This window comes from Pipistrellus hanaki (genome assembly GCF_964339955.1).
Source record: "Pipistrellus hanaki genome assembly, chromosome: 19".
NCBI lineage: Eukaryota > Metazoa > Chordata > Mammalia > Chiroptera > Vespertilionidae > Pipistrellus > Pipistrellus hanaki.
The window spans coordinates 1,140,895-1,166,911 of NC_140521.1; the positions used below are offsets into that span (position 1 = coordinate 1,140,895).

Below are 26,017 nucleotides of genomic sequence, written 5' to 3' on the forward strand. Positions count from 1 at the left end.
GGGCTGAACGCTGTGCCGCGTGACACCGGATGTCCGATCGTTAGGGCCGAAGGCCGATCACGGCTCATCTCGCATCATCGGGGCTGGACACCCGGTCACATCCTCTGTCCTGTCTCCCAGTGCCCGCCACCGTGAGGAGCATGTCACTCAGGTCATGGCCAGCACCCACCCTTCACCCAAGGTGTCCAGCTCGAGCTGTATGTTACATGGTCACCCTGGTGCACAAGTGCCCCCCCCACACTGACCACGGAGTCCACACACACACACACACACACACATACACACTGACCATGGCGTCCACACACACGCATGCACACACACACACTGACCATGGAGTCCACATGCACACCCCGAACAGAGTCCACACACCACAGACCAGGCGCCGAGCCGTTATAAAGTAATTTATTAAACTGATCTGGACATACTGTAGGTCAAATAATATTTCTGAAGACAATCATGGACTTTAAAGCTCGACGTAAGATTAGTAGCTTCAAAAGTGTTAGTCGTTTCCCGGCGACAGCGTGATAAAATAAGTCAGCTATGTAGAAATATAGAACTCTAGGCGGCGGGAAACGCCGGTCCGAGCCGCGTCCTCGCCGGGGAGGAAGCTGGCCCGAAGGCTAAGTGATCTGCCGGCTCCCGTCCTAACAGTGATCAAGCTAAAACCAAACCCACGTCCTAACCTAGCGAAGACTACGGCGATGCTAACGGGCTCTCTACTGACTAGACGCCTAGCTTCCCTGCGCCGGCTGGCGGGCACGAGAAGACCTACAGTGAATGGCGGCCGGGGCCGGCCTGGGAGGGCCGTTCTGGGTGGAGGGGAGCGTGTGGGATGTGCCCCACAGGAATGACGTCTGGAGACCAAGCCAGACCGGGACCAGCTAGCCAGGGCCACCTCGCTCCCCAGCCGCCCCCCTCCCCCCGCGGGGGTCTCCCTTACAACCCCTTCCAGTCAAACAAGCTCACGGGAGAAATTCAAGCTCCGCCAGCACTTCCGTGACTGCGCCGGGTGGCCTGCTTCCAGCCTGTGCCAGTGGAGACGCCAGTTGGGGACAGGCCACCGTGTCCCGGCTGCCAGGACCCTAACTTCCCCACGACTTCCTGAGCAAAGGGCTGCGCGCACGTGGGCCAGCGCCGACAGGACGGCAGCCAGGCGGCCGCGGCCGCTGTGTGGTCACTGGGGACGTTTGGTCGCCTAGACATTCCTTGAGTTCCTCCACGTGTTTAACATCAATGTAGAAAGAAAAAAAAAAAAGGCCCGGAACCCTCGCTGCCACTCCGCAGCGCCCCTCTGTCCACAAACACCACAGTCCGCCCCTGTGGTTTCAGCTCTCCGCCCAACACCGCCCCAGGAAGGCCTTGCCCAACTGCTACCTAAGGATGTCCCACCCCACCCTCCCACCCTCTACATCTCACCCTTTTATGTCTTCATAGCAATCACTACCCAAACTACGTTATGTTTACCCACGCCTGTCTCCTCCACCGGAAGGAACTCCATGAGTAGGCCCTTGTCTTCCTCAGTGGCATTCCCGCACCCAGCACAGTGCCTGGCACGTAGGGGGTGTTCAATAAATACTCGTTGAATGAATGGATGAAGAGAAGGGTAACTAGCATAGACATTCAGGCCTAAAAGGGAACCGATAGGTGATCCTCAACCAAGGCCACTGCCCAGAACCATAAGGATGAGTCTATGAGCAGTGGCTCCTCCCCGCTCCCACCCCGGGCTGCCCTGGCGAGAAGGATCCAGTCACAAGGGAGCCCCCGAGGGCACAGAGTTCCAACTCCACCTGCTCCTGCCGCCCTATTTACATTCAGCTATTTCCAAAGGAAAAAAAAAAAAATGTTCAAGTTAAAACTAGGTGATGTAGCCGCTAGAAAGTAAGTCTAACAGAAAACACAGTGATGAGAACCCACAAAATTAAAAAAAAAAAAAAAGGTTCAGGGAGCGTGCGCCTGCCAATGACCCCTGATGGGCTGCGTGAGGGCGCCCGAGCCGCTGAAACCTGCAGGGAGATGTGAGGCCATCTACGAAGGCGGTGCTTCTGGGAAAGGACTCGGAGGACACACAGGCAAAGTGGGGTGCCGACAATGGGATCTGTGGAAATTCCAGAGCACTGCCTTGGGGAGCCGTCCCTTTCAAATGCATAACTGATACACCTGATCAAGAGAAGCAGGTCATGAGCTCCTGACAGGGTGCTAGGACACTCGCTGTTGGGGGAAGTGTCCGAAGGAGGGGATGCGGGAGACTGAGTGATGATCGTGGTTTCCTGTGTAGCACTCAACTACGGAGGTGTCGGGCCGGAAGCCCAGGAAACACCCCCACATCCTGTGAGTGGGAGATGGCTGGGACCTCACAACACATCCTGGGCAGACGCCCGGAGGGACATGAGTTGTGGAACACACTTGGAGGAATAAAAACTGCCTCACCTACGCCTCCTCAAAAGGAACCTTCTGCCTAGGCTTCCAGGGGCCATTTCTTGGGTCAATGCAGGTATTCATTCATAGGGTTTCCTTCCTAGTGGCACTTACGGGTTTTAAGATTTTTAACTATTAGCAACTCTATATGACTGATATTTTGAGATGGTTTCTCTCCTTTGTGTGCACTCTCTGGTGGATGCAGAGGCTGGTGCTCTGGCTGAAGGCCTTCCCACACTCATCGCATTTAAAAGGCTTCTCCCCAGTGTGCACTCTCTGGTGGATGCAGAGGCTGGAGCTCTGGCTGAACGCCTTCCCACACCCACAGCACCTGTAGGGCTTCTCCCCAGTGTGCACTCTCTGGTGGATGCAGAGGCTGGAGCTCTGGCTGAAGGCCTTCCCGCACTCATAACATTTATAGGGCTTCTCCCCCGTGTGGACCCTTTGATGCATGCAGAGGCTGGAAGTGTGCCGAAAGGCCTTGCCACACTCTTCGCATTTGAAGGGCTTCTCTCCGGTGTGGACTCTCTGGTGCATGCACAGGTTTGAACTATTACTGAAGCCCCTTCCGCACTCGCTGCAGACATAGGGTTTCTCGCCTGTGTGAACTCTCATGTGAATCTGGAGGTGTGAGCTCCAATTGAAGGCTTTGCCACACTCGTAACATTTATAGGGCTTTTCTACCGTGTGGATTTTCTTATGTCTGTTGAGTTTCGTCGTGGTGCTGAAATCCTTACCGCAATCATCGCATTTATAGACCTTCTCTCCCGTGTGGTCTCTCCAGTGAATGTGCAGCTCGGAGATGTGGAAGAAGCCCTTGTCGCACTTGTCACACTTATGGGGCTTCTCGGCAGTGTGGACCTTCTGGTGCATGAAAAGGTCTGCTCTCTCGGAGAAAAACTCCCTGCACATGGGGCACTTGTAGATCATGGTTCCTATTTGGTATCGTGGCTGAGAGGAGAACGTCCTTGCGGCTACTATGGCTACAGAGCCTCGCACCTGGCCATGCTGGCAGCTTATCTCAGGCTCGCTCCGCTCGGGGGGTTCAAGGTCGGCCTAAGCTCTGCCCTGCCTGCCTTCCAGAGGAAGGCTTCTTCCTGCATAGTGCTCCCCGCTCGGTCACTACCGCCTACGCAGCGGCACGCACGCCCGCGCACCCCGGCTCAGGAATGCAGAGCTCCCCTCGGGGTCCTGAGTGTCCCCATGGCCCGGGCCGGCTGCAGACCTCGGCGGCGTCTGGAAGCCCCGAAGCTCCCTGTGTGGTGGCCTCGCACTTCTCACGCGCAGACGGCGGTGCACAGCGTCCCCTGCCGCAGAGGCTGAGCGGCTCCGAGCCGGTCTGGGCCGCCCGCAGGCTCCCGGGGAGAGTCAACGTGCCATCCGCCTCCTGCACGTCCGCCGGAGCTTCCCAGAGGCAGTTCCTCGGGCCCAGGGGTGCGGCTCCTCCGCTGAGGACTCTGCCTGGGCGCCACTCCAGCTCCTGCGACAGAAACAGAGACAGTGAAAGGGCCTTCTGTCCAGCTGCTGCCGTCCGTGAGGAAGCGGGTGTCAGTGTGAGCGCACAGACCTGCCCTGCTCCTGCGGGGACCCTGTCTTCTGCGTGCGGTCCGGGGTACAGGTCTGAGGAGAGAAGGTGCAGATGCCAGGCTGTGCACAGCGCGTCTCAGCTAGCACCACCCTCCCTGGACAGACACTGGCACACGGGCGCTCCCGGGAAAGGAGCCCGCAGAAGCCCCGGAGCGTGAGGAGCAGCCGCCCGCATACAGGACCAGAAGCAAAGCAACACCCCACCCGGGACTTCGGAAGGGCAATCCCGCGGCTCCCGCAGCCAGCACACGGGGTCGGAGCCGCCCGCAGTCCCCGGGGAGAACGACAATGGCGTGCGGACCAGGCGCGTCTGACCTGTGCTTTCCTGACGCATTTCAGGTCCCGAACCTAAAACGCCAAGTCCTGCCCGGCCTTCCCTGCGCCCCGCTTTGTTTCGGGCTTGCACACGCGCCTCCTGTGCCGGCCCTCCTCCCCCGCCTGCATGGCCGGGTCAGTAACCCCCCCCCCCCCCCCCAGGCCCCAGGGAGACTCCAGGCGGAGCAGCAGCGGTCAGACCTCCCCGCTCTGGGTGTGATGCCTCCTGAGCCAGGAACGAGTGTCAGTCAGTGTGGGGGGAGCTCCCCACACACCCGCTGTACCCATCCCAGTGCACGGTCCCGTCTTTTGGCCGCCAACATGGACAACACGCACAGCAAACAGAGGGAGGAGCGGACGGAAAGAAGTAACTCCCACAGCTTCCACCGAAGGCCCGAGGGTCAGGTTCACACCTCAGCCACCGCTCCATCGCGTGTGTTCTGTGCTCAGTGACAGGCTGTCAGTCACACACACACACATACAGGCAGGTGCTGGCATTGGCTCTATCCAATCTCACCGCCTCTAGGCTCTCGGCCACCACACACCAGCCTCCAGCCTCTCCCCCTCAGACCTGCCCGGCCAGTGTCTCCTCCACCCCAGGTCCTCAGAGAGCTGGGCGGTCTCTCAAACGGTTTCTCACGGCCGCACGCCTGCACCCAGCACCTGTCAGCAGCCCTTGGGAACTTGAAGTTCATGTGATGAAGCTCGAAGCCTGCGTTCTGCAGCTCCCCTGGTCTAACTGGGAGCCGGGCCTCCCCCAGGCCGAGGTTACTGAACGCCAGCGAGCCGAGAAGCCCGGGCTGTTTGCCAGCTCCCAGTGATGCCAAGTACTCGGAATCCGTGAAATGCTTAAATCCTGAGGCTTAACCCTGCGCGCTCGCACTGTGCTTGTGAAGGTGCGTCTGAGTGAGGGCCACCAGTGCCAAAGGAAGGAGCAGGTGCCCTTCATGAACGGGCAGGCTGCATCCCCTTCGGGGCAGGTCTGCTCTGGTCAAGGCCTTCCTCCTAAGACCTGTCACAGGACCACGGGCGGCACCGCAGAGCAGGACGGGAGATCAGCAATGATTCTTTTATGAAGCTGAACTTGCAGGGGCATAAAAGATAAATGAGCTCCAGGACTGTTTTGCCGAATGCTCCGGTGACAGACGGCGGTCCAGGGGGAACGGAGGCGCGGACACAGCTGCCTGCCGGGAGCAGTGCACGGGCCCTGCCTGCTGCCGCCATGCCAGGTCAGGTTTGTTCTTAAAATCTCCCAGGAGCAAATGGACCCACTGAAGCCTGGCCTCCCCGCCCGATTCCTCCCGGTGGATAACTGGACTAACGCTTTAGACCGGGGCTAAATGGCTTCAACTGGCCAAGCCAGTCCCATCCTGTGCCCTTCCTTCATCACTCCTCCGAACCATTTCAACTCCGGGTCCTGTCCACTCCCGGAAGCCCCTCCACGGGCGCCAGGCGCCACTCCACCAGTGCCTCGCCGGCACGCGCGGCCAGCCTGCCGGGCTCAGGACTCCGCTGGGAGAACCTGCTCCCGAAGGCCCAGCTGTGACCTGAACGACAGTGAACAGGGACCAAAGCGGGGCCGGTCAGACTCTCCTGGGGTCCCCCGGGAAGGGGGACTGCCTGTGTGTGTCCCCCCGCCCCACCCCCGCACTCACACAGTGAAGCCTGACCCCATGTGGCGGAATCAGGAGACGGAGCCTTCGGGAGCACCCAGAGCGCCCCCTCACCCCTTCCGCCTGAGGGCAGAGGACACAGCGAGAAGACGCTGGCTACGGACAGGAGGGCCCTCACCAGACACGGACTCCACGGCACCTTGACCTTGGACTTGCAGCGCCCGGAGCTGGGAGAAACGAATGCTTGTCTGAGGCACCCAGGCTGTGGCGGTTTGTTACGCAGCGTGAATGCACTAAGGCAACTTCCAATGGCCAGGCGGACCCCTCTCCGGGCCTGGCCGGCCTCCTCATGGGAGGGACCAGCTGGACAGCACCAACAGCGATCACACCAATCAGCCTGACCACAGGGCTGACAATAGGCCCCAGCCCTTCAGAGGGCCGCCGCCTGCTCAGAGAGGCAGTTCAGCCCGATGAACCCAGACACCGCGACACTGTCCAGAGCCAGGCTCTCCACGGGAAAGGCTGACGGCCCGGTCTGAGCTGGACAGCATTCTCCAACCTAAACCACTCAGACGGGTTAACTGCATCCCAGGACACACGGAAACGCTGGCTTTAGCCAGGGCTTGTGCCCAGCGCCTGCTCGCTCGCACAGCTAAGCCCAGGTCTGCAGCGAAGTCCCCCTGCGAAGCCTCTGGGAAGAGCTGGCACGGCCACCTTTCTGCACAGCGTCCCTCCCTGGCCCTCACCAAAGCCTACTCCCTCCCCGACCGGAGCAGGACCCGGGCCCAGGTCCTGACACCTCCCTCCCGGTACAAAGGCCTCCCGCTCACCCTGCCCCTGCCGTCACCTTCTCCAATGAAACGGGCTGTCCCACTGCTTAACCCTGTGCCCCGGCCTCGAACGTCCAGGCACTTCCTGTCTGATGCCTGTGGCTCGGACACTGGACGCCGTTATTTCCTCGCACCGCCCCCGGCTCCTCTCACTTCTCCTGGCCTCCCCGCCCCGCAGCCCCTCCCCCCTCCAGGCCTTCCCAGTCAGTCCCTCACCTTCAGGTGGCACCCAGACGCCACTTCCTCCAGGATGGGTCCCTGGCCTCCGCCCTTCCCCTCAGGGTGGGTGTCATGTGCTCCCAGGGCCCGTACACGTCCGCCCACATCTCCCTTCCGTGTCACACGCGTGGCTTGGGTGCCCACCAAACCACATGCGCCTCCCCGCTCCCAGGACCCGCTGCAGACCCCCAGCAGCACCTGCTCAGTGACCGGGCCACACCCTTCACCACCTCTCAGCCTCCCCGACCGTGCACGCCCCGAGGCGCCCGAGCTCGCCCCACGGAGCCTCCCGGGCCCTGCTTCACGACTGCGCTCTGGCTGCCCGATGCCGGCTGCCCTCCTCCCGAAGACTGAAGGCCCTCGCTCTGCAGGCCCCTCCGTGTCAGACCAGGAAACCCCAGCCCGTGTCCAAGCACCTGCGTTATTCCACGGGCACAGCATTAGCCGTGGGAGCCATTCTTATTCTGCACGCAGTGAGGAAGCCATTTTCCTCCAAATACTGAAGTGACAAAATTCATTCACGCTAATTCCAGACACTCCTTTTAGCGCGCGGACTGTGGGGAGCCGGCAGGCCTCGCCTTCCTGGTAAACGTGCACATGCCTCCGCACCAGGCAGCTCGCCTGTCCTAGGCACAATGTACTTCCTAACACCAAAGGTCCCACTGGGAGTGTAATACAGAGTCTAGAAAACACACAAAAAGTAAACTTAAAATCACCCAACAGCCCACCTCCCAATGTACAATTTTAAAGATTTTCACCTAATTTTCTAGACTATTCTCCATAGTTTTTTGTGGACGCTGTTAGGATTTTTGAGTTTTAATCTTATCATGTATGTAATTTTGTGTCCTGGTTTTATTCCACTTAACTCTGTCGTAAACATTTTAATACATTTTCTACATAAACACTTTAATGGCCCTACATTACCAAGCTGATGAATCATAACTTAATCATTCTACAAACGCATCCTTAAAACTAATTCTACTGCCCTAGCTGGTTTGGCTCAGTGGTTGAGTGTCGGCCCGCAGGCAGAAGGGTCACAGGTTTGATTTCGGTTGTAGGTTCGATCCCTGGACCCGGTGGGGGCACACGCCATGCGGAGGCAACCAATCAACGGATATTTCTCAGGCCTCTGTCTCTCTACTCCTGCCTTCCACTTGCCCTCAAAATCAATGGGAAAACATCCTTGGTGAGGATCGCCAGGAAAAACATCCATCATGGACACCTGTGCCGCAGTGGCTGTTTAAACAGGCTCCTCTGACGTCCTCAGTGGTTCCCACATCAAACGAAAACACTTCCCAGGCTCCTGCACCGCTGGGCCATGTGACATACTTGTAGAGCAGTTCCCATCAGCCCCAGGTACTGTCATTTTTTTAGTCTAAATTTAGGTCTTTGTACAATTGTTAAAGTAAATGCTCATTGTAGGAAAAACCTGAAACAATTAAAAAGCATGTGAAATAAAAAACAAAGAAACTGGCCCCAGCCGGTTTGGCTCAGTGGATAGAGCGTCCACCTGCTGACTGAAAGGCCCTGGATTCGATTCCAGTCAAGGGCACAGGCCTGGGTTGTGGGCTCAATCCCCAGTAGGGGACGTGCAGGAGGCAGCCGATCCATGATTCTCTTATCAACGATGTTTCCATATCTATCTCTCTCCCTCTCTCCCTCTCTCTCTCCCTCCCTCTCTCCTTCCCTGAAATCAACAAAAACGTATTTTTAAAAAATCTATCTCCCCCATGACTTTCCCTCAGTAGTTACAATGTATCCTTTTCAAATATCTTGGCCTCAAACTTTTTCTATCTTTATTCAGAACACACACACAGTTTTCTTTTTTTGGTATCTTACGAAAAATTAAACTCGCTTTTTTGGCTTAGTAATATATCCTACTATCCACCCAGGCCACGCCAATACACACACATCTACCTCGGTCTTTAAAAGCTGCTCTGTTCCTCATAGTCACTCGGCCCAGCTCTGCTCAGACATCGCGTCCTGGGGTCGGGCTGCCTTTGCGTTACCGCAGCCTCTCCCGGCCTCAGGTGCTTCCAGTTCCTGCGCGTTGACACACCCGTCCCCGAAGACCGGACCTACATGTGTGTTTCTGCTGAAGGGTGAGCGGAGCCTGCTCTTCACTTTCCATTTAGTTTCTGCCAGGTTGTGTTTGGGATTCGTGACGCTGTGGATTTTAGGTCTGCATCGTGTAATCACATCCTGAACATTTTTAGTTTTTCAGAACCTCATTTTTGTAGCCAATAGCACCTACAAAATATCTCCTTTTTTCCCATTTCAGACCCTCACCTCACTCTTATTTCACGCATTACTGTTGTGACAAAACTTAGAAAACCTGTTAAATAATTTCCCAATTTCAAATTTGATTATTTTCTTGTTCAGTATAATGTGGACCATTAACATTTATGTGTATTTTTTTTGCAATAAGAATGCACCTTTTCATTCCACTTTATAAAAAAAGAGGACTTTTGAAAAAAGAATAAAACGTCTATTTTTGTCCTTATTTCGTTGGTAGTTTGAATTCAACGTGAACGCCAAGGGGAAGAGCAGCTCTCGTGCACAGATCTCTGCGAGGGCCTATCTGGTCTCCCCACTTCACCCCCTCCCCCCATACTGCATGCAGCAGCTGGAGGGCAGTTTGAAAATGCAAATCTGATTATGTCATTCCTCTGCTTAAAACCCAGCCCTGGATAAACCATCCTGAGCCCACCGGGCGAGACCCTGCCTGACTCAGAGGCCCGCCGCCTCGCTCCCCGCCCCCCGCCCCCCGCTCCCCTGCCTCCATAACCGCCCACAGCCGTTCTCTCCGTCCCTTCAGGTCCCGGGCAGGCAGCACTCCCCCCAGGGCCTTCCCACACGCCATTCCGCTGCCCGGAAAATTATGCCCCACTTCACTCCACACTAACGCCTACTCCCCTGCAGATCTCAGCGGAGTCTTCCTTTTGTAAAAGGAGGGGGTGGAAGGGAGGGAGAGTGGATGATCTTCCCGGGCCCTCTCCCCACAACCTAAAACCTGGTCCTCTGTCCCCTCCTGGGGCAGGTGCTAACGTGCATCGCAGATACAGTTTGGGGTCATACGAGCAGTCTGGCTGCATTTCACTTCCATCCCCTCCACCGCAGACCCCCAACTCCCAGCAGGACACGCACACGCTGGTTTTTCTGCCCACACTACAAGCTCTCGAGTACATCTGAATGAAAGAAAAATACAAGACCCTTAACTGCATCTCTTACACCTTAAAATGGTACCATCCCTTCATTCAGCCAGTATTCAGGTTCCTAAGCTCTTCCTGATGCTGCCTGCACGTTCAGGAAGAAACGATTTTACCGATGGTGCGAAAGCTAAGCCGCCGCCACAGGAGAGCGTGCACACCGTCCCTCTCGCCGCGAAGAGGTTTCGCTGCCCATTAGGAGAGCTTTGTTCGGTGCCGTGCTCCGTTTGCTGACACTTTACTCGAAGCCAACAAACTGATGTGCCTTATGTTTTATGGCACGTAAAGCACCAGGAAAATAGCCTTTAAGAGGTCTAGTATTAACAGCGCTTGATAAAAATGAATGTTAACAAAATCACAAATTAAAAGGCAAACCTGGCGATCTCTGGTATTCTGTAACACACATCTGGTCAAAAGAGAAAATATAAATTATATTGCAAATAAAAAGTTCCTTTGGATCGTAAAAGCTAATAAAACCAACATTTATAAACGTTCCCCTCTGCGAGGCACTTTCACATCCTTCGTGGCACTGAGCTCCGCGGAGCACCGAGTGCGGGCGCTGCCGCCAGGTGCAGAGCTCAGAGCTCAGAGCCGAGTCCTGCCCAAGGTCACGGGCGGGGGAAGCGGTGGAGTCACGGTGAGCTGGGGAGGCTGGGGAGGGGCGGAGGCTGCAGGGAGGTTTGGGGGAGGGGGCGGAGGCTGGTGTGGAGGTCTGTAACCCGAGAGCCCTTCCCCCTGAACTCCCTAATTGGTGCTCCTCCTCTGAAACTGCGCCTCCGCCCGGTCCAGATACAAAGTTAGAGCTCCACTCGCCACCGGTCCAGGAAATGGCTCCATAAACCATGGTCACCCCAACGGGGGGCCGCGTTAACCCGTTCGCCACCTGCTGACGCGGAAGGCCGAGCGGCCTGGCGGAGAAAACAAAGGCCCTGCGAGGGAGTGGGTGCACACGCGTCCCGTCTTTTGAAAGATCCAGAAGGACACGCTGCGGTGGTTAACTCCGGGGGCCGGCTGGTCGGCAAAGCCTCGAGCCATCTCGGGGGTGTCGGCACGTCTACCGAGAAAAATGTAGGACCTGACCCCTTTCAAATAACTTTAAAACCTTTTAAATCACCCCGGGGGCGGGGCGGGGGGCCAAGGTCATTTGCCTGCTCTTAGGAGGCGCTGCATCCAGACAGGAAGTCGGGGTCGGGTCTGGAGGAGACAAAACACGGGAACTAAACCAGGTCGGTCCCGTTCAAACAACACACCGTCTGCACAGCACACGACGTGCCTCCAGCCACGGCAAAAAAAAAAAAAAACAACAACACAAAAAACCCGCAATAGCTCGGGATTTTGTTTTTGCTTTTTACTTTCTGGCCTCCTTTGTTGCAGGAAGGCAGCCAATGAGCAAGCGCCCAGCCCGGGGAGCGGGCAGGCTCCTCCCGGGGCGCGAGTTGCCCTGAGTTCCGCGGGGGGGGGGGGGGGGTCCCCCAAAGGCGCCGAGTCCGAGGGGAGCCAGAGGTGACCTGGCAGAGCTGCGGGAAGATGAGCCGGGGCGGGGGGAGGGGCGGGGGGAGGGGCGGGGAGGGGCGGGGGTGTCTGGGAGGGGAACACACAGTTCATCAGAAGCCGGGACAGGAAGGAAGCCGCAGTCCCCGACCCAGGGGAGGCCTCCCCGGGACGCGGGGCGAGGAGGGGCGAGGAGGGCGCCGCGCCGCCGCCTTACCTGCGGGGCGGCCAGGCCGCGCTCAGACAATGGAGGCGTCCGGCGGCGGCCGCGCTCCGCGCCGCGGGCTCCTCATCGCCGGCGCCGGTGCTCCCGGGCTCCGCGGCCGCCGGCCCTGGAAGCACAGCGCAGGCTCAGCCAGGCCGCCGCCCGCCCGCCGCCTCCCCGGGGACCCGCCGGCAGGCTCCTCCGGCCGCGGGAGCGGTTCCGCTCCCCCTTCCCCGGCGGCCACAACAATGGAGCCCCGAGTCCGGCCCCGCGGGGCCTCGCCTGCCGCCGCCCGGCCCGCGCCGCGCCCCCGGCCGCCATCTGCGCGCCCCGCTCCCGCAGCCCGGCGCGGCGGCCCACGCGGGGCGCGGAGGCCCGAGGCCCGCTGCCCTCGGCGCCCCCCCCCCCCCCCGGCCCCGGGCCGGCCCACCCAGCGCCCGGCCGCCGGCCTTTCTCGCACCCCCTCAGCCGCCCGCCGCCCCGCCCGCGCCCCTGCCCCCGCGGCCGCCGGCGCCCCGGGTCCGGGCAGGAAGGACGCGGCCGCGGCGCCGCCGCCCGAACTCACTCGAGTGCGGGGCTGAGGCGCCGGCCCGCGCCCACCGCCGCTCCGCCGGGGCCGCCTCACAGGTGCGCTCCGCGCCGCGCGCCGCACGTCCCGACGCCTGCGGGCCAGCGCGCGTGCGCACGCACCGGCCGGCGGGCCCGCGGGAGCCGCGCCGCACGCATGCGCGCCGCCCGGCCGGCGCCTCTGCCCCCGCTCGCCGCCTCGCTCCGCCCTCCGCCCCGCGTTACCCGGGGCAACCGCAGTGCGGCCGCACCTGAGCTGTGCGCCTGCGTCCCACCGGCCAGACCGCTCCGCCCGGTGCGGGCCCCGCGCCGCCGCGGATGCGGGACGGGCGCCGCCCCCGCCCTGCCCAGTGAGTACCGCCCGCCGCCGCCGCGCCCCGCCCCGCAGACACAGACCCGCCGCCGCCGCCTCGGCCCCCGCCCCGTCAGCCGGGCCCCCCCGCCCCGGCGCTCCCGGCGTGCCCCGCGGCGCTCTGGGGCAGCCGGCGCATCGCCGGGCGGGCGGCGCCCGCTGACCTCCCTGGGCGGCCCGGCGGGCGGGGCCGGAGCCCCGAGCCAGCCCCGCCCGCCGCCCCGCCCATGGGCCGCCGGCCCCCGCCGCCCGCCCCGAGGACCGCGCCGAAGTCGGGAGCCGCCCGCAGCACCGCGCCGGCCGCCGCGCCCGCAGGTGAGGCGGGGCCGCGGGGAGGCTCCGCGGGCGGCGGGGCACCCGGCGGGGGGACGGCCGTTCGGGGCGATTGTTTGTTGAGTCCTCGCTGCGGCGGGAGGGGGTCCCCGGTCGCAGCCCCAGGGTGCGGGTGGGGACGGGGTCCCCTGCGGGCACAGCTCGGGGGTGGGCGGACCGAGTGCGGGGAAGGAGGCAGAGCGCTGGGCCCCGCGCCCGCAGGTGCTGCAGCCGGTGGAGCGGAGGGGCCGCGCCCCGCCGGCCGATGTGCTGGGGCGGGAGGCCGGGCTGGCGCCGCCCCCGCCGGGCCGGGTGGGACCGCGGGGTGGGGATCCGCATTGCAGGTGCACGGGGCGCCCGAGGGCCCGCCGCTTTGTCTGGGAGGCCGCGGGGGGATGGGGGCCGGGGAGGAGGCCGCCTGAGTCCACACCGCCTGCCAGAGGCGGCTCCCCACCCGGGGGCGTTAGGGACCTGCCCTGGGAGGGGGGGGCTTTCGCGGGCCGGGAACCCTTTACGTAAGTGCCCAGCCTTCCGGCCTCTCCCCAAGCTGGGGGTGGGTTGGGGTGGGGAGGGTGGTCTCTAGTTTCCCCGAAGTAACACTGTGATTCCTGCACCGGCGCCTCCGCCAGGCTCGGCGGCTGAGCCCTCGCGGCCTGTGCGCTCCGTCTCCAGCTTCGATGGTCAGCGGGATGGAGGGAACAGTCACCCTGTATCTGGTTGTAGTCATCCGAGTTGTAGGTAAACGACAAGCTGCCGGGCTGCAGTGCTGTATGTCCCGTGTCCCCCAGAAATCTACCTGGGAGGCGGTCAAAGCCAGAAGGGTCGGGTTTTGAAGACTTTTTCAGTTAAAATTTTATTTAAAGAGCACTGCTACTGTTTTAGCAAATGATTTTTCTTTGCACAGTCAAGAATCCACCTGCATTGCCACTGAGTTGTAAGGAAAAATATGTTTACGTTTAAAGTGATATGTGTTTGTGGTGGTGTTTTTTACCTCCAAAGATGGCTTTGCATTTCTGTCTCTCTTTTGGCTAACTGTTCATCTTTTGTGTTTTTTTTTTTTTTTTGATGGAAGGTTAAGACTTGTGATAGCTGCATCCACATGACCGTTTGTATTCCTACAGTTAATCTTAGCCAAGAGGCCGAGAAGCCGTCGTTTTTATTATTCCTGTGCACCACGTCGTAATTCCTCAGTAAGTTTAGTTTAGTTATGTTTTAAACCTAAAGTGCAGAACAGGGCTCAGATTTTTACTATAGCACATGTACATACATCAAGCTAACCAACAAGCTTCTTAGAAACGAGATGTTTTTATTTAAGAAAAAAGACTTCTTTTACTTAGGACAGAAGATCACCCATTTGGGTTCTGAACTCCCCCCTGTTGTTTGCTGGTTAAAAACCATTCTGTCTCCGCCATCACTCACTCGCCGGGGCGGATGTGCAGGCACTGATGCTGCGGCGGGGTCTGTGCGTGGGAGAAGTAGTTGTTTTTCTATCGCAGAGCGTTTCTCTCGCTGCTGGCGGGACAAGACGGGCCTGCCTCCTCCTGTCTGGAACAAGGTCAGCCGCGTTTGCTGGCGGTGAGCGTCTGCTAACGGGAGCAGCTCCCAGGGGCAGCCAGCCCCGGCGCTCGCCAGGGGGGGGGAGGGGCTGGCTCACACCGGCGTCCGGACGTCAGGTGCACACCGGCCTTCACGTGTCCGCTTCACCGTTAACCCGGCCCGGGTCCGAGCGGGGGAGTGGATGTGCCCCGGCTGTCTCCGGTGTTTAGGGCCCGCGGTGAGCAAAGGGCCTGCACGGAGCCAGAGCGATTTCTGAGGACCAGGAGGGAACCCTGCGGACTCACGGGAAGATGGGCTTCACTTTGACGTAAAAGCAAAAGTGGCTTCTGATGGCGCCGCCAGCCCCAGGAGGAGGGCTGCTCCTTCCCTCCGCAGGGCAGGACGGCTCAGGAGGCTTCACCGCGGCGCTGCGGGAGAGGCCTGGGGCGATGGGAGGGCCCGTGGCTCCTGTTCCTTTCCTACCTGCCGGCTTCTGCTGGGCACAGCGCCATCCTCAGGCTCCTGCGGCAGAGGCCGCCCGCCCCAGGACCCTAAGCCCGCTTTGCATTTGCATGGGGCCTGCGGGTCCCAGAGGCTCCGCCCTGTTTTCCTTAAAGAGACCCCAGTTAGCGACCCGCGGTCGGTATCTCTTCCGCAGCCTTTGTTTTCTGTAATAAGCGTCTGCTCAGGAGGGAGATCACCCTTCGCCGGCGCCTTTAAAAGCCTTAGGAACGGGATGATGTCAGTCTTGGGAGAGCCGGCAGGGCGCAGAGGTGAATAGATTGTTTTTCTCAGCTGAAGTTATTTCTGAAAGACTCCGATTAAGGGCTGGCTCTTGTGCTCATGCTGCATTTTATCTTCTGCTTACTTCACCGCTGAAACCCGACCCGGACTGCACAGCAGCCGCCCGCCCGCCCGCAGGGGGTGCGCGGGGCCCTGGGCGGCAGGGCTGCCTGGTGGTGGAGTCTGTGCTGGCAGCTGAAGGTGAAACCGAGCCGTGTCCCCCAGCCAGGAAGCCTACGCTCCCAGCCCCCTCCTTCCCTGCGTTCTGTGGGCGTTTCTGCTCCCAGCACTCGGTGTGGGGCTCACGGAGAATGAGAATGGGGGGTTCTGGGAGTTCTCCCTCCCTGACATCACAAAGCAGCTCAGCGAGTGGAGAGAACCTCCCGTTCTTAGGGGAGTCGGGCTGAAGCGTCACCTGGAAACGGGCCTGCCTCCCCCGCACGCACAGAAGCCCCGGAGAGGAAGCGGGAACGGTGAATCGGACCTGTCGGCACACCGGCCACTGGATGGAAGGTCCTCGGGGCCCCTCGCCGTAGGTGGACATGCCGGCGCCGTCCGAGGACAGTCCCGGGAAGTGAGGGTCTAGGTAAACGCCTGCCAGAAGGGTCCGTCGCCTTTAAAGGCGCTGGGCCCCGCACCCCACCAGCCATTTGGCCTCCTCGTCCACCAGGGCCTCGGAGAGGGGTGCTGGCACTCCTGCCTCTGCCATGGGGGCTGGGCATCTATGTGATGGCACCCCCAGAGGTCATGTGCCCCAGACCAGGGGCTCCTGCCTCTGCCCGCCTGTGCCCGCACAGCCCCTGAGCGACGCTTAGACGACCGGAAGCAGACCCCCTCCTCCCTGAACACGGTCGCTGGGGGCTCAGCCCGCCCAGCGTGCAGGCACCCCGTGGCCTGTAAGTGGAAGCTGTTCAGAGCTGAAAGGCTGAGCTGATGGACCGCAGTGCGGTCAGCGACCCCATCACCAGGCCTCCTGTGGCCGCGCTTCCCGGCTTGCCGCGGCTCGTGTTTCCCTGATTGCCAGGCCTGCGCACAGCTCCTGCGGCCCTGCTCCGGCGGGCAGGCTCTCCGCAGCAAATGGCTGCCGGCCCCAGAGGGCTGTGCTGGGCCTTTTTATCCTGGGCCACGTCCGAGAACCACGGAGCGTGGGATGCTGCAGGGCGGGCACTCATGTGCATCGTGGTCATGTCCCGTGATCTTGGGGCTGTTGCTCTTGTCAAAGCTGTCTCCCCCCCCCCCCCACTGATGTTCCTCCCCTGCCCACGGCTGTGGGGAGGGAGAGCGTAAGCTGGTGGATCGGTACAGACATTCTCGTCTCTGAGGGGCGAGGGCCCGGCCAGCAAAGCGACTGTTCCCTTCCGCCCAGCAGCGTGGCCCCGGGGCTCTGGAAGCCGGGCGAGCTCCTGTCCCGGGGGGCTGCGCTGTGCGTGATGGGGCAGCCCCGGGGAAGCCTGCCGAGTGCGGCTCGGCAGGGGCAGCACACTCAGCGGGCCCCTCGGGGCTGGGGCCGGTTTGCCAAGAGCATCCAGACGGGTGGAGGTGTGCGGGCGCCATGAGGAGGGTGTGGCGGGGGCCGAGGGGGGAGGACAGGGTTGATGCCGGGCTCCGGCCAGGAGGAGGGACAGGCCAGCAGGCAGGGCCTCTGGGAACACAGGACCCGACCCCAAGAGCGTCGCAGGCTGCCACACACCAGAGCCTGAAGGTGAGCATGGCCATTTCCCTGCCTCTGCGTGCTGAGCAGGTGCCTGTGAGCAGGCGAGGCGGCCCGGGGAACAGGCCCTGGCCACTGAGGCTCGGGGGCCCTGATGCCAGCACAGCCAGCAGGCCAGCCCTGGGCCTCCTGTGTGCCCGCCCAGTGCCGCCGCTGGGGGCCTGAGGCTCCCCCTGCCCGGGCTCTGCCGCACCGCTGGGGACAGCAGCCCCGCTCGGCACCCACAGGACCGCTTTCGGGATGGTCAGGGCATCCTGGGTGCCGGCAGCTCTGCCCGCCCGGTGCCTTTCTCCAGTCCCAGTCAAGGCCGAGTCTCGGCCTGAGCCAGCGGGTGTCGCAGGCGTGCGGGGTGTGGCGGGCAGGGCTCGGGGACAGACCCAGGCTCCTGCCGTCACCCCGTGGCCCTGTGAGATGTTCCTCGGGAAGCTCCCAGGAAGGACGAGGGGGGCGGGGGGCTAGGCGCCATTTCCTGTGGGAGCCGGGAGCCGCTGCCTGACACCCTCTGTTCCCGCAGGCCACCGCGCGCCAGCATGGCGGCCTCGAACCTGGAGAACCAGCTGCACAGCGCGCAGAAGAACCTGCTGTTCCTGCAGCGGGAGCACGCGGGCACGCTCAAGGGCCTGCACGCCGAGATCCGGCGGCTGCAGCAGCACTGCACAGGTGCCCGGGCCGGGGAGGGGAGCGGAGGGGGGGCAGGGGAGCTTTGAGGGGTCCTCTCCTCGGATCGGGTGACCCATAACCGGGAGACCACTGGTGCGCCCCCCACCCCCCACGGCCTGAGCCTGAGGAGAGCTGGGCAGCCAGCCCCGGGCGCCGCGCAAACCCACAGGTCCAGGTGCAGAGTGCCCGTAGCAGAGCCAGCTGCTGGCAGGACGTGGGTGATGGGAAAGGGGGCTCCCTCTGGACCCTGAGGAGGGCGGGGGCCACTGATAGCTTCCACCGTTGTCACGCTTGCCCCTACTCCTGCCCGTGTGGACTCCCCGGCTGGTGGCCGGTTCAGAGTGGACCGGGCCTTTGCAGTTGCTGTGACCGCCAGTACCAACGCCCGTGGTTTCCTTTTCAGATTTAACATACGAGCTGACCCTCAAAAGTTCAGAGCAGACAGGTGAGAACTGCCGCCGGAGGGGATGGGCCAGCGCTGTGCAGGGACCTGTGTTCCCGGCTGCGGGCGGGAGGAGTGACACGTATGTTGGGGGCCTCTTCCGCCTCCCTGGGCTTCCTGGTTTCTGTCGTTGGTGTGACCAGGAGGCGGCGGCGGCGCAGGGCCCCCCAGGGCCCAGCGAGGGGGACTCAGTACCAGGTAGCCCCGAACGTGGCCGAGGTCCTTCCTCACTCCAGTCCCAGGCCCGCCTCCCCAGCCAGCATCCTGGGTCCCCGGGGGAGATAATCAGCGGTGGCAGCCGGGCAGAGCCGGGGCGGGCCTGCAGGGTCAGGAGCTGCGCCCAGCACAGGGTGGGACTTGGCAGACTCCACATTTGAATCAGACGCCCCTTCTAAGCAGCCTGTTTGTGGGGCAGTTACACACACGTGTGCCCAGCTCCTGGTCGGACGAGGCCCGGTGCCGGCCGGGCCCTGAGCCTGCCGTCTGTGTTCCCGTCTCCCGGGCGCCTCCAGGAGCCGGCGCTGAGCCTGCCCGTCCGGCCGCAGCGGGTGCTCAGCGTGGAGGTGTCTTATACAATAAGCAGGCCGAGGGCTGGCATAGCTGTGGCGGGCTCTCACCGGCCGTGCCTGTGCCCCAGGGGATGGACGCAGCAGCGAGCTGCAGAGGCGCTGCGAGGACCTGGAGGCGCAGCTGCGGGCGAAGGAGCAGGAACACGAGGAGCTGCTGCGCGAGCTGGAGCAGAGGAACGCGGCCATCGCCGTGCTGGAGACCACCGTGCGGGAGCGCGAGAGGCGGTACCTGGAGGAGCTGAAGCTCAAGAGCCACAAGCTGAGCCTGCTGTCGGGGGAGCTGGAGCAGCGCGCCGGCACCATCGCCTACCTGACCTCGCAGCTGCACGCCACCAAGCGGAAGCTGCTCAGCTCCAGCGGCACCTCGGACGGCAGCCCCGGCGGGAGCCCCGTGCTGGCCGGCTACAAGCCCGCGCCCCCCAAGGACAAGCTGCCCGAGACGCCCCGCCGCCGCATGAAGAAGAGCCTCTCCGCCCCCCTGCACCCCGAGTTCGACGAGGTCTACAGGTTCGGGGGCGAGAGCCGGAAACTCCTCCTGCGGGAACCGGTGGACGCCATGCCCGACCCCACCCCGTTCCTGCTGGCCAGGGAGTCGGCCGAGGTCCACCTCATCAAGGAGAGGCCCCTGGTCATCCCGCCCATCGCGTCCGACCGCGGCTCCGGCGAGAAGCACAAGGTGCACGTGGGCGTGGCCCACCGCATCCACCACGTGGCCCCGCCGCAGGCGCAGCCCGAGGTGGAGACGCTGGCGGTGGACCAGGTGCGCGGGGCCGCGGCCGTCAGGAAGAACTCGGGGACGGACAGAACTGTGTGAGGCCGCCCCACCCGCCGCTGCCACACTGTGATCACCGCTCCGGAACGTCCGTCACGCCGTTTTGTTTAGTTTCCATGCATGCCGAACTCAGACCCGCCACCAGCCTTCCCCGCCCACCGCCGTCTCCTCACCACGTGCCCGTGTCCCGCCGCAGCTCCCGCAGTAGCCGCTGTGCCCAGCGCCTACCCAGGTGCTGCATGGCCTGCTTCCCGCCACCCGTGTCCCAGTGTGGACAGCGGCCGCAGGCTGCATGCTGCTCCGTGTCCACGCTGTCAGCCAGCCACCCCCACGGAGACCCCTCACCTCCCACAGCCTTGCCCGGGGCCCTGGCGGCAGGCGTGTGTGTATGTCACGGGAACTAAATAAGATGACGTTGCTTCTCATACCACCACCACCTGAATGTGTGTCCATATTTTTTGTTAGTTTTATCCCAAATGTTCAAGATCCCAACAAACTTTATTTTCTAAACCTGCCTCCTCTCTGATGTGTGTCTTTTATTGAAGCAGCGAGGGAGGGAGGCGGCTGGGAGGGAGACGGCGGGACCTCCCGTAACTGCTGTTCTCTCGCCAGACAGTGGCCTCCACCAGGGACATGGCTCATGAGGGGTGCAGGGGCTCACTTCCGGAAAGAGGGGTCCCTGTGGTCTCCCACTGCCCAGAGCTACCCGAGGAGGTCTTTAGCCCAGGCTGGGCCGCCCCGGGCACTCCAGTGCTCGCCCCACTCCTCCCTCGCGGTGAGACCTCCTCACCTTGTCGGCCGGCGGCCCAGGCGGCCCTGCAGCGCAGGAGGAGGGGGGTGGGGCTCACAGCAGTGCACTCAGGAGGCCGGGGGGCCTGGGAGAGGGGGAGCGGCTGCAGGGGCTGGGCCCAGAGAAGGCCCTGCCTGAGGGGCCCACAGCCGGCCGTCTGCCCCGGAGGCGCCTGCAGTCAGACTGCTCAAACGCCTCCGAGATGCACACGGGGTCCTCCCGGTGCCGGGGACACGCCTTTTGCTTAATCCAGTGTTTCCTCTGAGAAAGAGAAGGAAACCCTCAACATCTCAAAACGCTCTCCTTTAGATTTACTTTCTCTTAAATCCTTACAAAAGCTTCAACAGCAAAGCCGGCAGCTGGGTTCATGTGGGAAGGGACTCAAACGGCCGACTCCCAGCGGAGGAAAAGCCCTCCTGCCCTCAGAAGCCCGAGCGGCGTGGCCTGTCAGTCGGAGTTGAGGGTGAGGCACACGCCCTGCAGCACCCAGTGGGAGATGTGCCTCGTGGTGAAGAGGTCGGCTTCGAAGACCAGGCCCACGCCCATGGCGTTCCTCCTGGTGGAGGTGGTGTAGACGGGCGTCCGGAAGGTGTTCTGCGAAGGAGAGGCATGGGGGGCCCGGGTGGGGGAGTGCCTGGGGACGGGGGTGCCCGGGACGGGGGCCTTGGCCTCTGGGCTCAGTGCGGAGGGCCCTCCTGCGAGACGCATCTAAGCCAGCAGGGGCCGGGCTCTGAGGGCAGCCTCCCTACGTCACGTGGACACAGTGTTCGGAGGGGACCTGGGCCGGCGAAGCAGGTGTGGCTGCTCGCACCCGGGGACGGACCCAGCACCGCCCGCAGGCTCTCTCTCACGGGAGCCCGGCCCTCCTGGGACGCCTGCCCTCCCAGGGAAGGGTAGGCCACCTCAAGTGTGCCTGAGGGCGGGGGGGGAGGGGAGGGGTAGAGCGCGGGGCCTCCCACCTGCAGTTTGAGGCGGTGGACTTCGATGGGGATGATCTTCAGGATGGGCAGGTCCACCACCAGCACCTTGGGCTTGCTCTTGACCAGACAGCCTCTCTCGAGGTCCCAGCCTGCGCCTTCCAGGTACAGTCCCGACACAAAGCACCCTGGGAGCCAGGAAGGGACCGTCACGCAAAGGCGCAGGCGTGCGCGGCGCACACACTGGGAGCGTGCCCGAGCCTCCCCACGGGTCCCGGGGGGCGCAGAGGGACGCCCTGACGCGGGCACCAGGGCCAGGGAGACGCAGGGCCGGCTGCGCTGCAGGCTGGGACCAGCGAATGTGACGGCCCGCCTCGCCCCTCCGCTCTGGCTCCCGGGCCCGGCCTTCGGGGCGTCCAGAGCGGCCGCCCGGTGACCAGCCTCTGAAAGGTCAGGCTGACCGGGACCCCTCCGCACGGACAGAGAGCCCAGTGGGAAGCGACGGGGCCGGCATGTCCCCACGTGGGCAGCGCAGGCGCAGCAGTGGGCACCGCAGCGTGGCTCCCGACACAGCCTGGCCGCTGGGCTCGCCGCTGCTCCTCCCTCAGAACCGGGCGGCACCAGGCAGGCGCCCCACAGGGAAGCTGTGGATCCCGGGCAGGGTCGCACCTTGTCCTGCCCGCTCGGTCACTTCCTCTGCGTCCTGGAACTTGGTCACGTGCGTGAACAAGGTGGAGCGGTCCAGGGGCCAGCCGTTCCTCCGGCAGGTGGCCTGCACCAGGGCCGTGAGGTAGGACTCCGGCACGTGCAGTCCCGAGAGCCACATCACGTTGGGCTCACACTCCGTGACCTGAGAGCGGGGCGGCCGCGTCAGAGGCCGCTCCACGCTGATGGCCCCGGCCCGCCAGTGGGCACCCCCAGAGGAGGGAGGCGGGTCTAAGGGGCTTAGATGGACAGGTGCCGAGACAGACTCCCCAGTGAGGGGGCCCCGCTGGGCAGCGCCCTCCCAGGTCTTAAAACAGAAAGCGGAGGAGACACAGATGTGCTGCAGAGCACCGTCAGCGTGAGCAGGGTCGGCCCTGGGTGGGGGCGGGGGCGGGGGCGGGCGGGTGACTGCTGGGCACGGGCGCCCCTCACCCAGTACGTGTACTGGCTGAAGCGCCGCAGGAAGTAGAGCATCCAGTTGCCGAGGGACTTGAGCGTGTCGGGGGCCAGCTTCCTCCAGATGTGTGGGATGTGCCCCAGGAACAGCGACCTGGCCACGTCGTCCAGCTCGCTGCTCATGCCCACCTCCCCGGCCAGGGCCTGCGGCGGGTGGGGAGGCGGAGGGGTGAGGCCAGCCCTGGCGTGGGGAGCGGGCCCTGCCGCCCGGGGCTCACCCTCTGCAGCTGGCACCGCCCGCCCCCGCCGCCCGGGGCTCACCCTCTGCAGCTCGGCCAGCGAGCGGGACATGCGGATCAGCAGCTTGTTGAAGCGCTCCAGCTCCTGCAGCAGCACCACAGCCGTGGGGGTGATGGTCCCGCCCAGGTGCCTGCGCACCAGGTCCAGGTCGAAGACCTTGGGCATCTTGTTCTCGATGTCCTTGGCCACGTTGCCAATGTAGTCCTCCCGGCTGATGCCGGTGCTCGACTCCCCTAGGGCAGGACGCTTGTGAGGGGAGCGGGCGCCGGGCGAGGGGCCGGGTGAGGCGGCAGCACGGCGGGGACTCGGACCAGAGGCAGAGCCCTGCCCGCTGGCCCGGACGCGCCCTCGGGCGGACTACCTGTCTGCGGCTGCAGCTCCAGCAGGTGAGCCCACAGGTCCCGGGCGGCCTGCGTGTAGTAGCCGATCTCGGCGTTGGGGTGGAGACCGAACACCTCGGGCGTGTTGGCCAGCGGCAGGGCCTCGATGGCTTCTGCGGCGGACAGCGAGCAGTCACCGCGCACCGCCCCTCCGGACACCAGTCCCCGCTGCTCCGTGCATGGTCCCCAGGACAGCTCCACCCCAGCCCCATCCAGCGCCCCCTCGTCTGTATGAAACGGCCGTGACCTCTGCAGGGCCACCCGTCACTCAGGCCAGGAATGAGCGCCAGCGCCACCAGCTCCGAGGCTGGGACCAGCCATGGGACAGCCCCGCCCCCACGGGGGGACAGGAGAGTCAGAAGAGCCAAGTGAGCAGCAGAGCGCTGGGATGCGGCCCCTGAGAGACGCACCCACGAAGCGCTCCTTGGGGTCGGCCGCGCCCCCGGGGATCTTGTAGTCCACCTCCTTGTTGTGGAAGAAGTGGAAGGGCTGGAACGTGTCGAAGATGAAGTCGCCCAGGTACTCGTCCATGTAGATGGTCAGGATGCGGCGGTCGAAGCTGTCGATGGCCCGGCCTCCGTACATGACCTGGTCCCGGGAGTGGGAACGGCCGCTCTGGCGTTAAAGAAGCCACAAGCCAGCCCGCCGCGTGGCAGCAGCGCTTCTGCCCGGGAAGGGGACCTGCTGTCCCCCAGAGCTCGCCCAGCCCTGCCCCCTGGAGCGGCGCCACGGCCTGTCCGAGGCGAGGCGGGCACTGCCCGCTCCCGGGACAGCGGCCCAGGCGTGTGGCCGGGCTCTCGGAGGACAAACCGCTGGGTGACGAGCAGCCTGGTCAGAGCCCAGGGCCCGGCTGCCGGCAGGAGGTGCGGAGGGACCGGTCAGGGAGGGTCCCGGGCCGCCCACCTCTCCGATCAGGTACTTGAGGCTGCCCCACGGGATCCGGGTGTCGCGCTGGTGGAAGGCTTTGGTCAGGTACGTGTTCAGAATCTCCATGCAGACCTGGAGGGGGGCGGGGGAGGCTCGGGCACGCTCCTGGGGACACGGGCGGAGGGGGGTGGGGGGGGCTGTCCCGGGAAGCGGGGCCGCACCTGGAAGTCGGACTCGTTGAAGTCGTAGTAGACGTTCCAGCCGATCTTGCCGAACTTCCTGCGCTCCTGCACCACGGCGTGGAAGAAGGCCAGCACGTACACCAGCGGCTTGAAGGCGGGGTGCGGGCAGTGCTCCAGCATCTCGTTCGAGATCTTGAAGTACGTGGCCCTCATGTTGAGCTTCAGCCCGTTGGGCGGCTCCGTGACCACCTGGCAGAGGAGACAGGGTGACGAGCCGCAGGCATACACAGGTGTACACACACACTGTGGGTCCGAGGGTCTGTGACCTCTGACCTTGAGGGACTTCTGCAGGATGCCGATGGGGAAGCCCTGGGTGGGGTCGGTGGTGAGCCACAGGCGGAAGTCGGGGTGGGGCTTGGTGATCCTCTCCAGCGACTTCTCCAGGTCCTTCAGCCACTTGACCAGGAGGTGGCAGTTCTGCAGCATCAGCCACTGCCCCCGGGCCACGGCCGTCTCCAGCAGCTGCAGGGCCACCTGCCGCGGGAGGGAAAGCTGGAGCCCGAGCCACACCAGCCTGTGCCCTCCCAGGGCCCGCGCAGCCCCAGCCCCAGCCCCAGCCCCAGCCCAGCCCAGCCCCAGCCCCAGCCCCAGCCCAGCGCCAGCAGAGGCAGAACCCCACCTCGTGGGACTCCTCCCGGCCCCTGTACCGTGGGCAGGTCGCCACCCAGAGCCCCTTTGCCCAGAAGATCCCACAGCCCCGACACTGGCACCCCCTCCTGACCAAGTCGTCAGCCCAGCCACGGGCAGTGACACCTGACCCGCAGGGGGGCTGCGGGGCGGAGGAGGGACTACGTGATGGTCATGCCTCAGCACCTGGGCCCAGGCCACACTGCCCTACTCTCACCTCATCCTGGCCCGGCCCCGGCCTGACCCTAACCTAACCATCGCTCTAGCTCTGACCCTAACCCTAACCCTAGCACCATAACCCTAGCCCCAGCCCTAACCATAGTCCTCGCCCTGCCCTTTGGAGCACATGCCCTTGGCCATGTCGAGTGGCCCCGCTGGCCTCCTCCCGGACGGACTCCTCCCCCAGCGAGCACCTTCTCCTGGCCTTGGCCCATGGCCAGGAACTTGAGGCGGTTTCCCCCGAAGCCCGTGTGCTCGGCCAGCTTCATGAGGTCGCTGGCGGGGTCGGAGCCGGGGCTCAGGATGAACACGATGGGCGAGTTCGGGGTGCTCTGCTCGAAGATGGCCTCGAAGCTGATCATCGGGGGCTGCACGTACCTGGGGAGGGCCTCTCCCTGCGTCAGGGGGCTCCTGTCTGGCCACCGGGGACGTCACCCAGGCTTTCAGCGCCACCCGCCATGTGAGAACCCGTGTCTGTGCACCCCGCCCCATGCCGCTGTTTCCTCTGTGACCAGCGGAGCGCGGTCCTGCGTGGCCGTCATTACGCTCTCAGTGGGCGCCGTGAAGCTCCCCCGCAGCCGGCCCACCTCGCCGCCCGGGTGCGGGGACCCCAGCGCTCACTTCTCCCCCATGATGACCGTCACGTAGTCGGTCACGGCGCGGTAGACGCGGTCCACGCGGAAGCAGCGCAGGATGAGCAGCTTCTGGAAGGGGGTGATGCTGCTGTCGTAGCCCATGGGGAAGAGGAACTGCTCCAGCGAGTCCAGGTCGTACCACTGGGGGAGAGGCCGTCACGTGGAGCCACGTGTGACACTCCGGGCAGGAAACGGCGGCGGCCACCGCCCCTCCGAGCTGCCCTGCTCCTCCCCGAACTGCGCTGACTGTTCTCCCCTCCCTGCCCCCGGGAGGGCAGGTCTGCGTCCGAGTCACCGCTGGTCCCAGAGCCCAAGGGCGGGCCCGGAGCTGCTGGGGGCATTGCTTGGATG

At 63.5% G+C, this 26,017-nt stretch overlaps 3 protein-coding genes across 6 annotated transcripts in view; 1 reads left to right on the top strand and 2 right to left on the bottom strand.

Annotated features, from left to right (window-relative positions):
• Positions 1-386: 386 nt before the first annotated feature.
• ZNF664 (zinc finger protein 664) lies at positions 387-12,011 on the bottom strand. Of its 2 annotated transcripts, none has more exons than XM_084867317.1 (2): positions 11,897-12,011; positions 387-3,895 (listed from the first exon to the last, which is right to left on the bottom strand). In XM_084867317.1, the coding sequence occupies exon 2, from the start codon at positions 3,343-3,345 to the stop codon at positions 2,560-2,562; it is 786 nt and encodes a 261-aa protein (XP_084723443.1). In that variant the 5' UTR covers positions 3,346-3,895; positions 11,897-12,011; the 3' UTR covers positions 387-2,559. The 2 variants fall into 2 exon arrangements, with proteins under 2 accessions (XP_084723443.1, XP_084723442.1); XM_084867316.1 differs by lacking the exon at positions 11,897-12,011 and adding an exon at positions 3,983-4,091.
• A 640-nt stretch (positions 12,012-12,651) lies between these two features.
• CCDC92 (coiled-coil domain containing 92) lies at positions 12,652-20,102 on the top strand. Of its 3 annotated transcripts, none has more exons than XM_084867313.1 (4): positions 12,652-12,801; positions 17,660-17,805; positions 18,209-18,250; positions 18,885-20,102. In XM_084867313.1, exons 1-4 carry the CDS (start codon positions 12,770-12,772, stop codon positions 19,628-19,630), a joined length of 966 nt encoding a protein of 321 aa, XP_084723439.1. In that variant the 5' UTR covers positions 12,652-12,769; the 3' UTR covers positions 19,631-20,102. The 3 variants fall into 3 exon arrangements, with proteins under 3 accessions (XP_084723439.1, XP_084723440.1, XP_084723441.1); XM_084867314.1 differs by lacking the exon at positions 12,652-12,801 and adding an exon at positions 12,932-13,118; XM_084867315.1 differs by lacking the exon at positions 12,652-12,801 and adding an exon at positions 13,800-16,020.
• Positions 20,103-20,633: 531 nt separating this feature from the next.
• The window catches only part of DNAH10 (dynein axonemal heavy chain 10), a gene marked incomplete at its 5' end in the record, with an annotated part of 56,496 nt that continues 51,112 nt past the window's right edge, over positions 20,634-26,017 (bottom strand). Inside the window, 12 exons of the mRNA XM_084868458.1 lie at positions 20,634-20,972; positions 21,338-21,483; positions 21,965-22,145; positions 22,433-22,600; positions 22,718-22,929; positions 23,058-23,189; positions 23,487-23,664; positions 23,980-24,075; positions 24,165-24,374; positions 24,459-24,659; positions 25,226-25,409; positions 25,653-25,807. Of these exons, the coding sequence (XP_084724584.1) occupies positions 20,826-20,972; positions 21,338-21,483; positions 21,965-22,145; positions 22,433-22,600; positions 22,718-22,929; positions 23,058-23,189; positions 23,487-23,664; positions 23,980-24,075; positions 24,165-24,374; positions 24,459-24,659; positions 25,226-25,409; positions 25,653-25,807 (2,010 nt within the window). The 3' untranslated portion in view covers positions 20,634-20,825. The remainder of the gene's footprint in view (positions 20,973-21,337; positions 21,484-21,964; positions 22,146-22,432; positions 22,601-22,717; positions 22,930-23,057; positions 23,190-23,486; positions 23,665-23,979; positions 24,076-24,164; positions 24,375-24,458; positions 24,660-25,225; positions 25,410-25,652; positions 25,808-26,017) is intronic.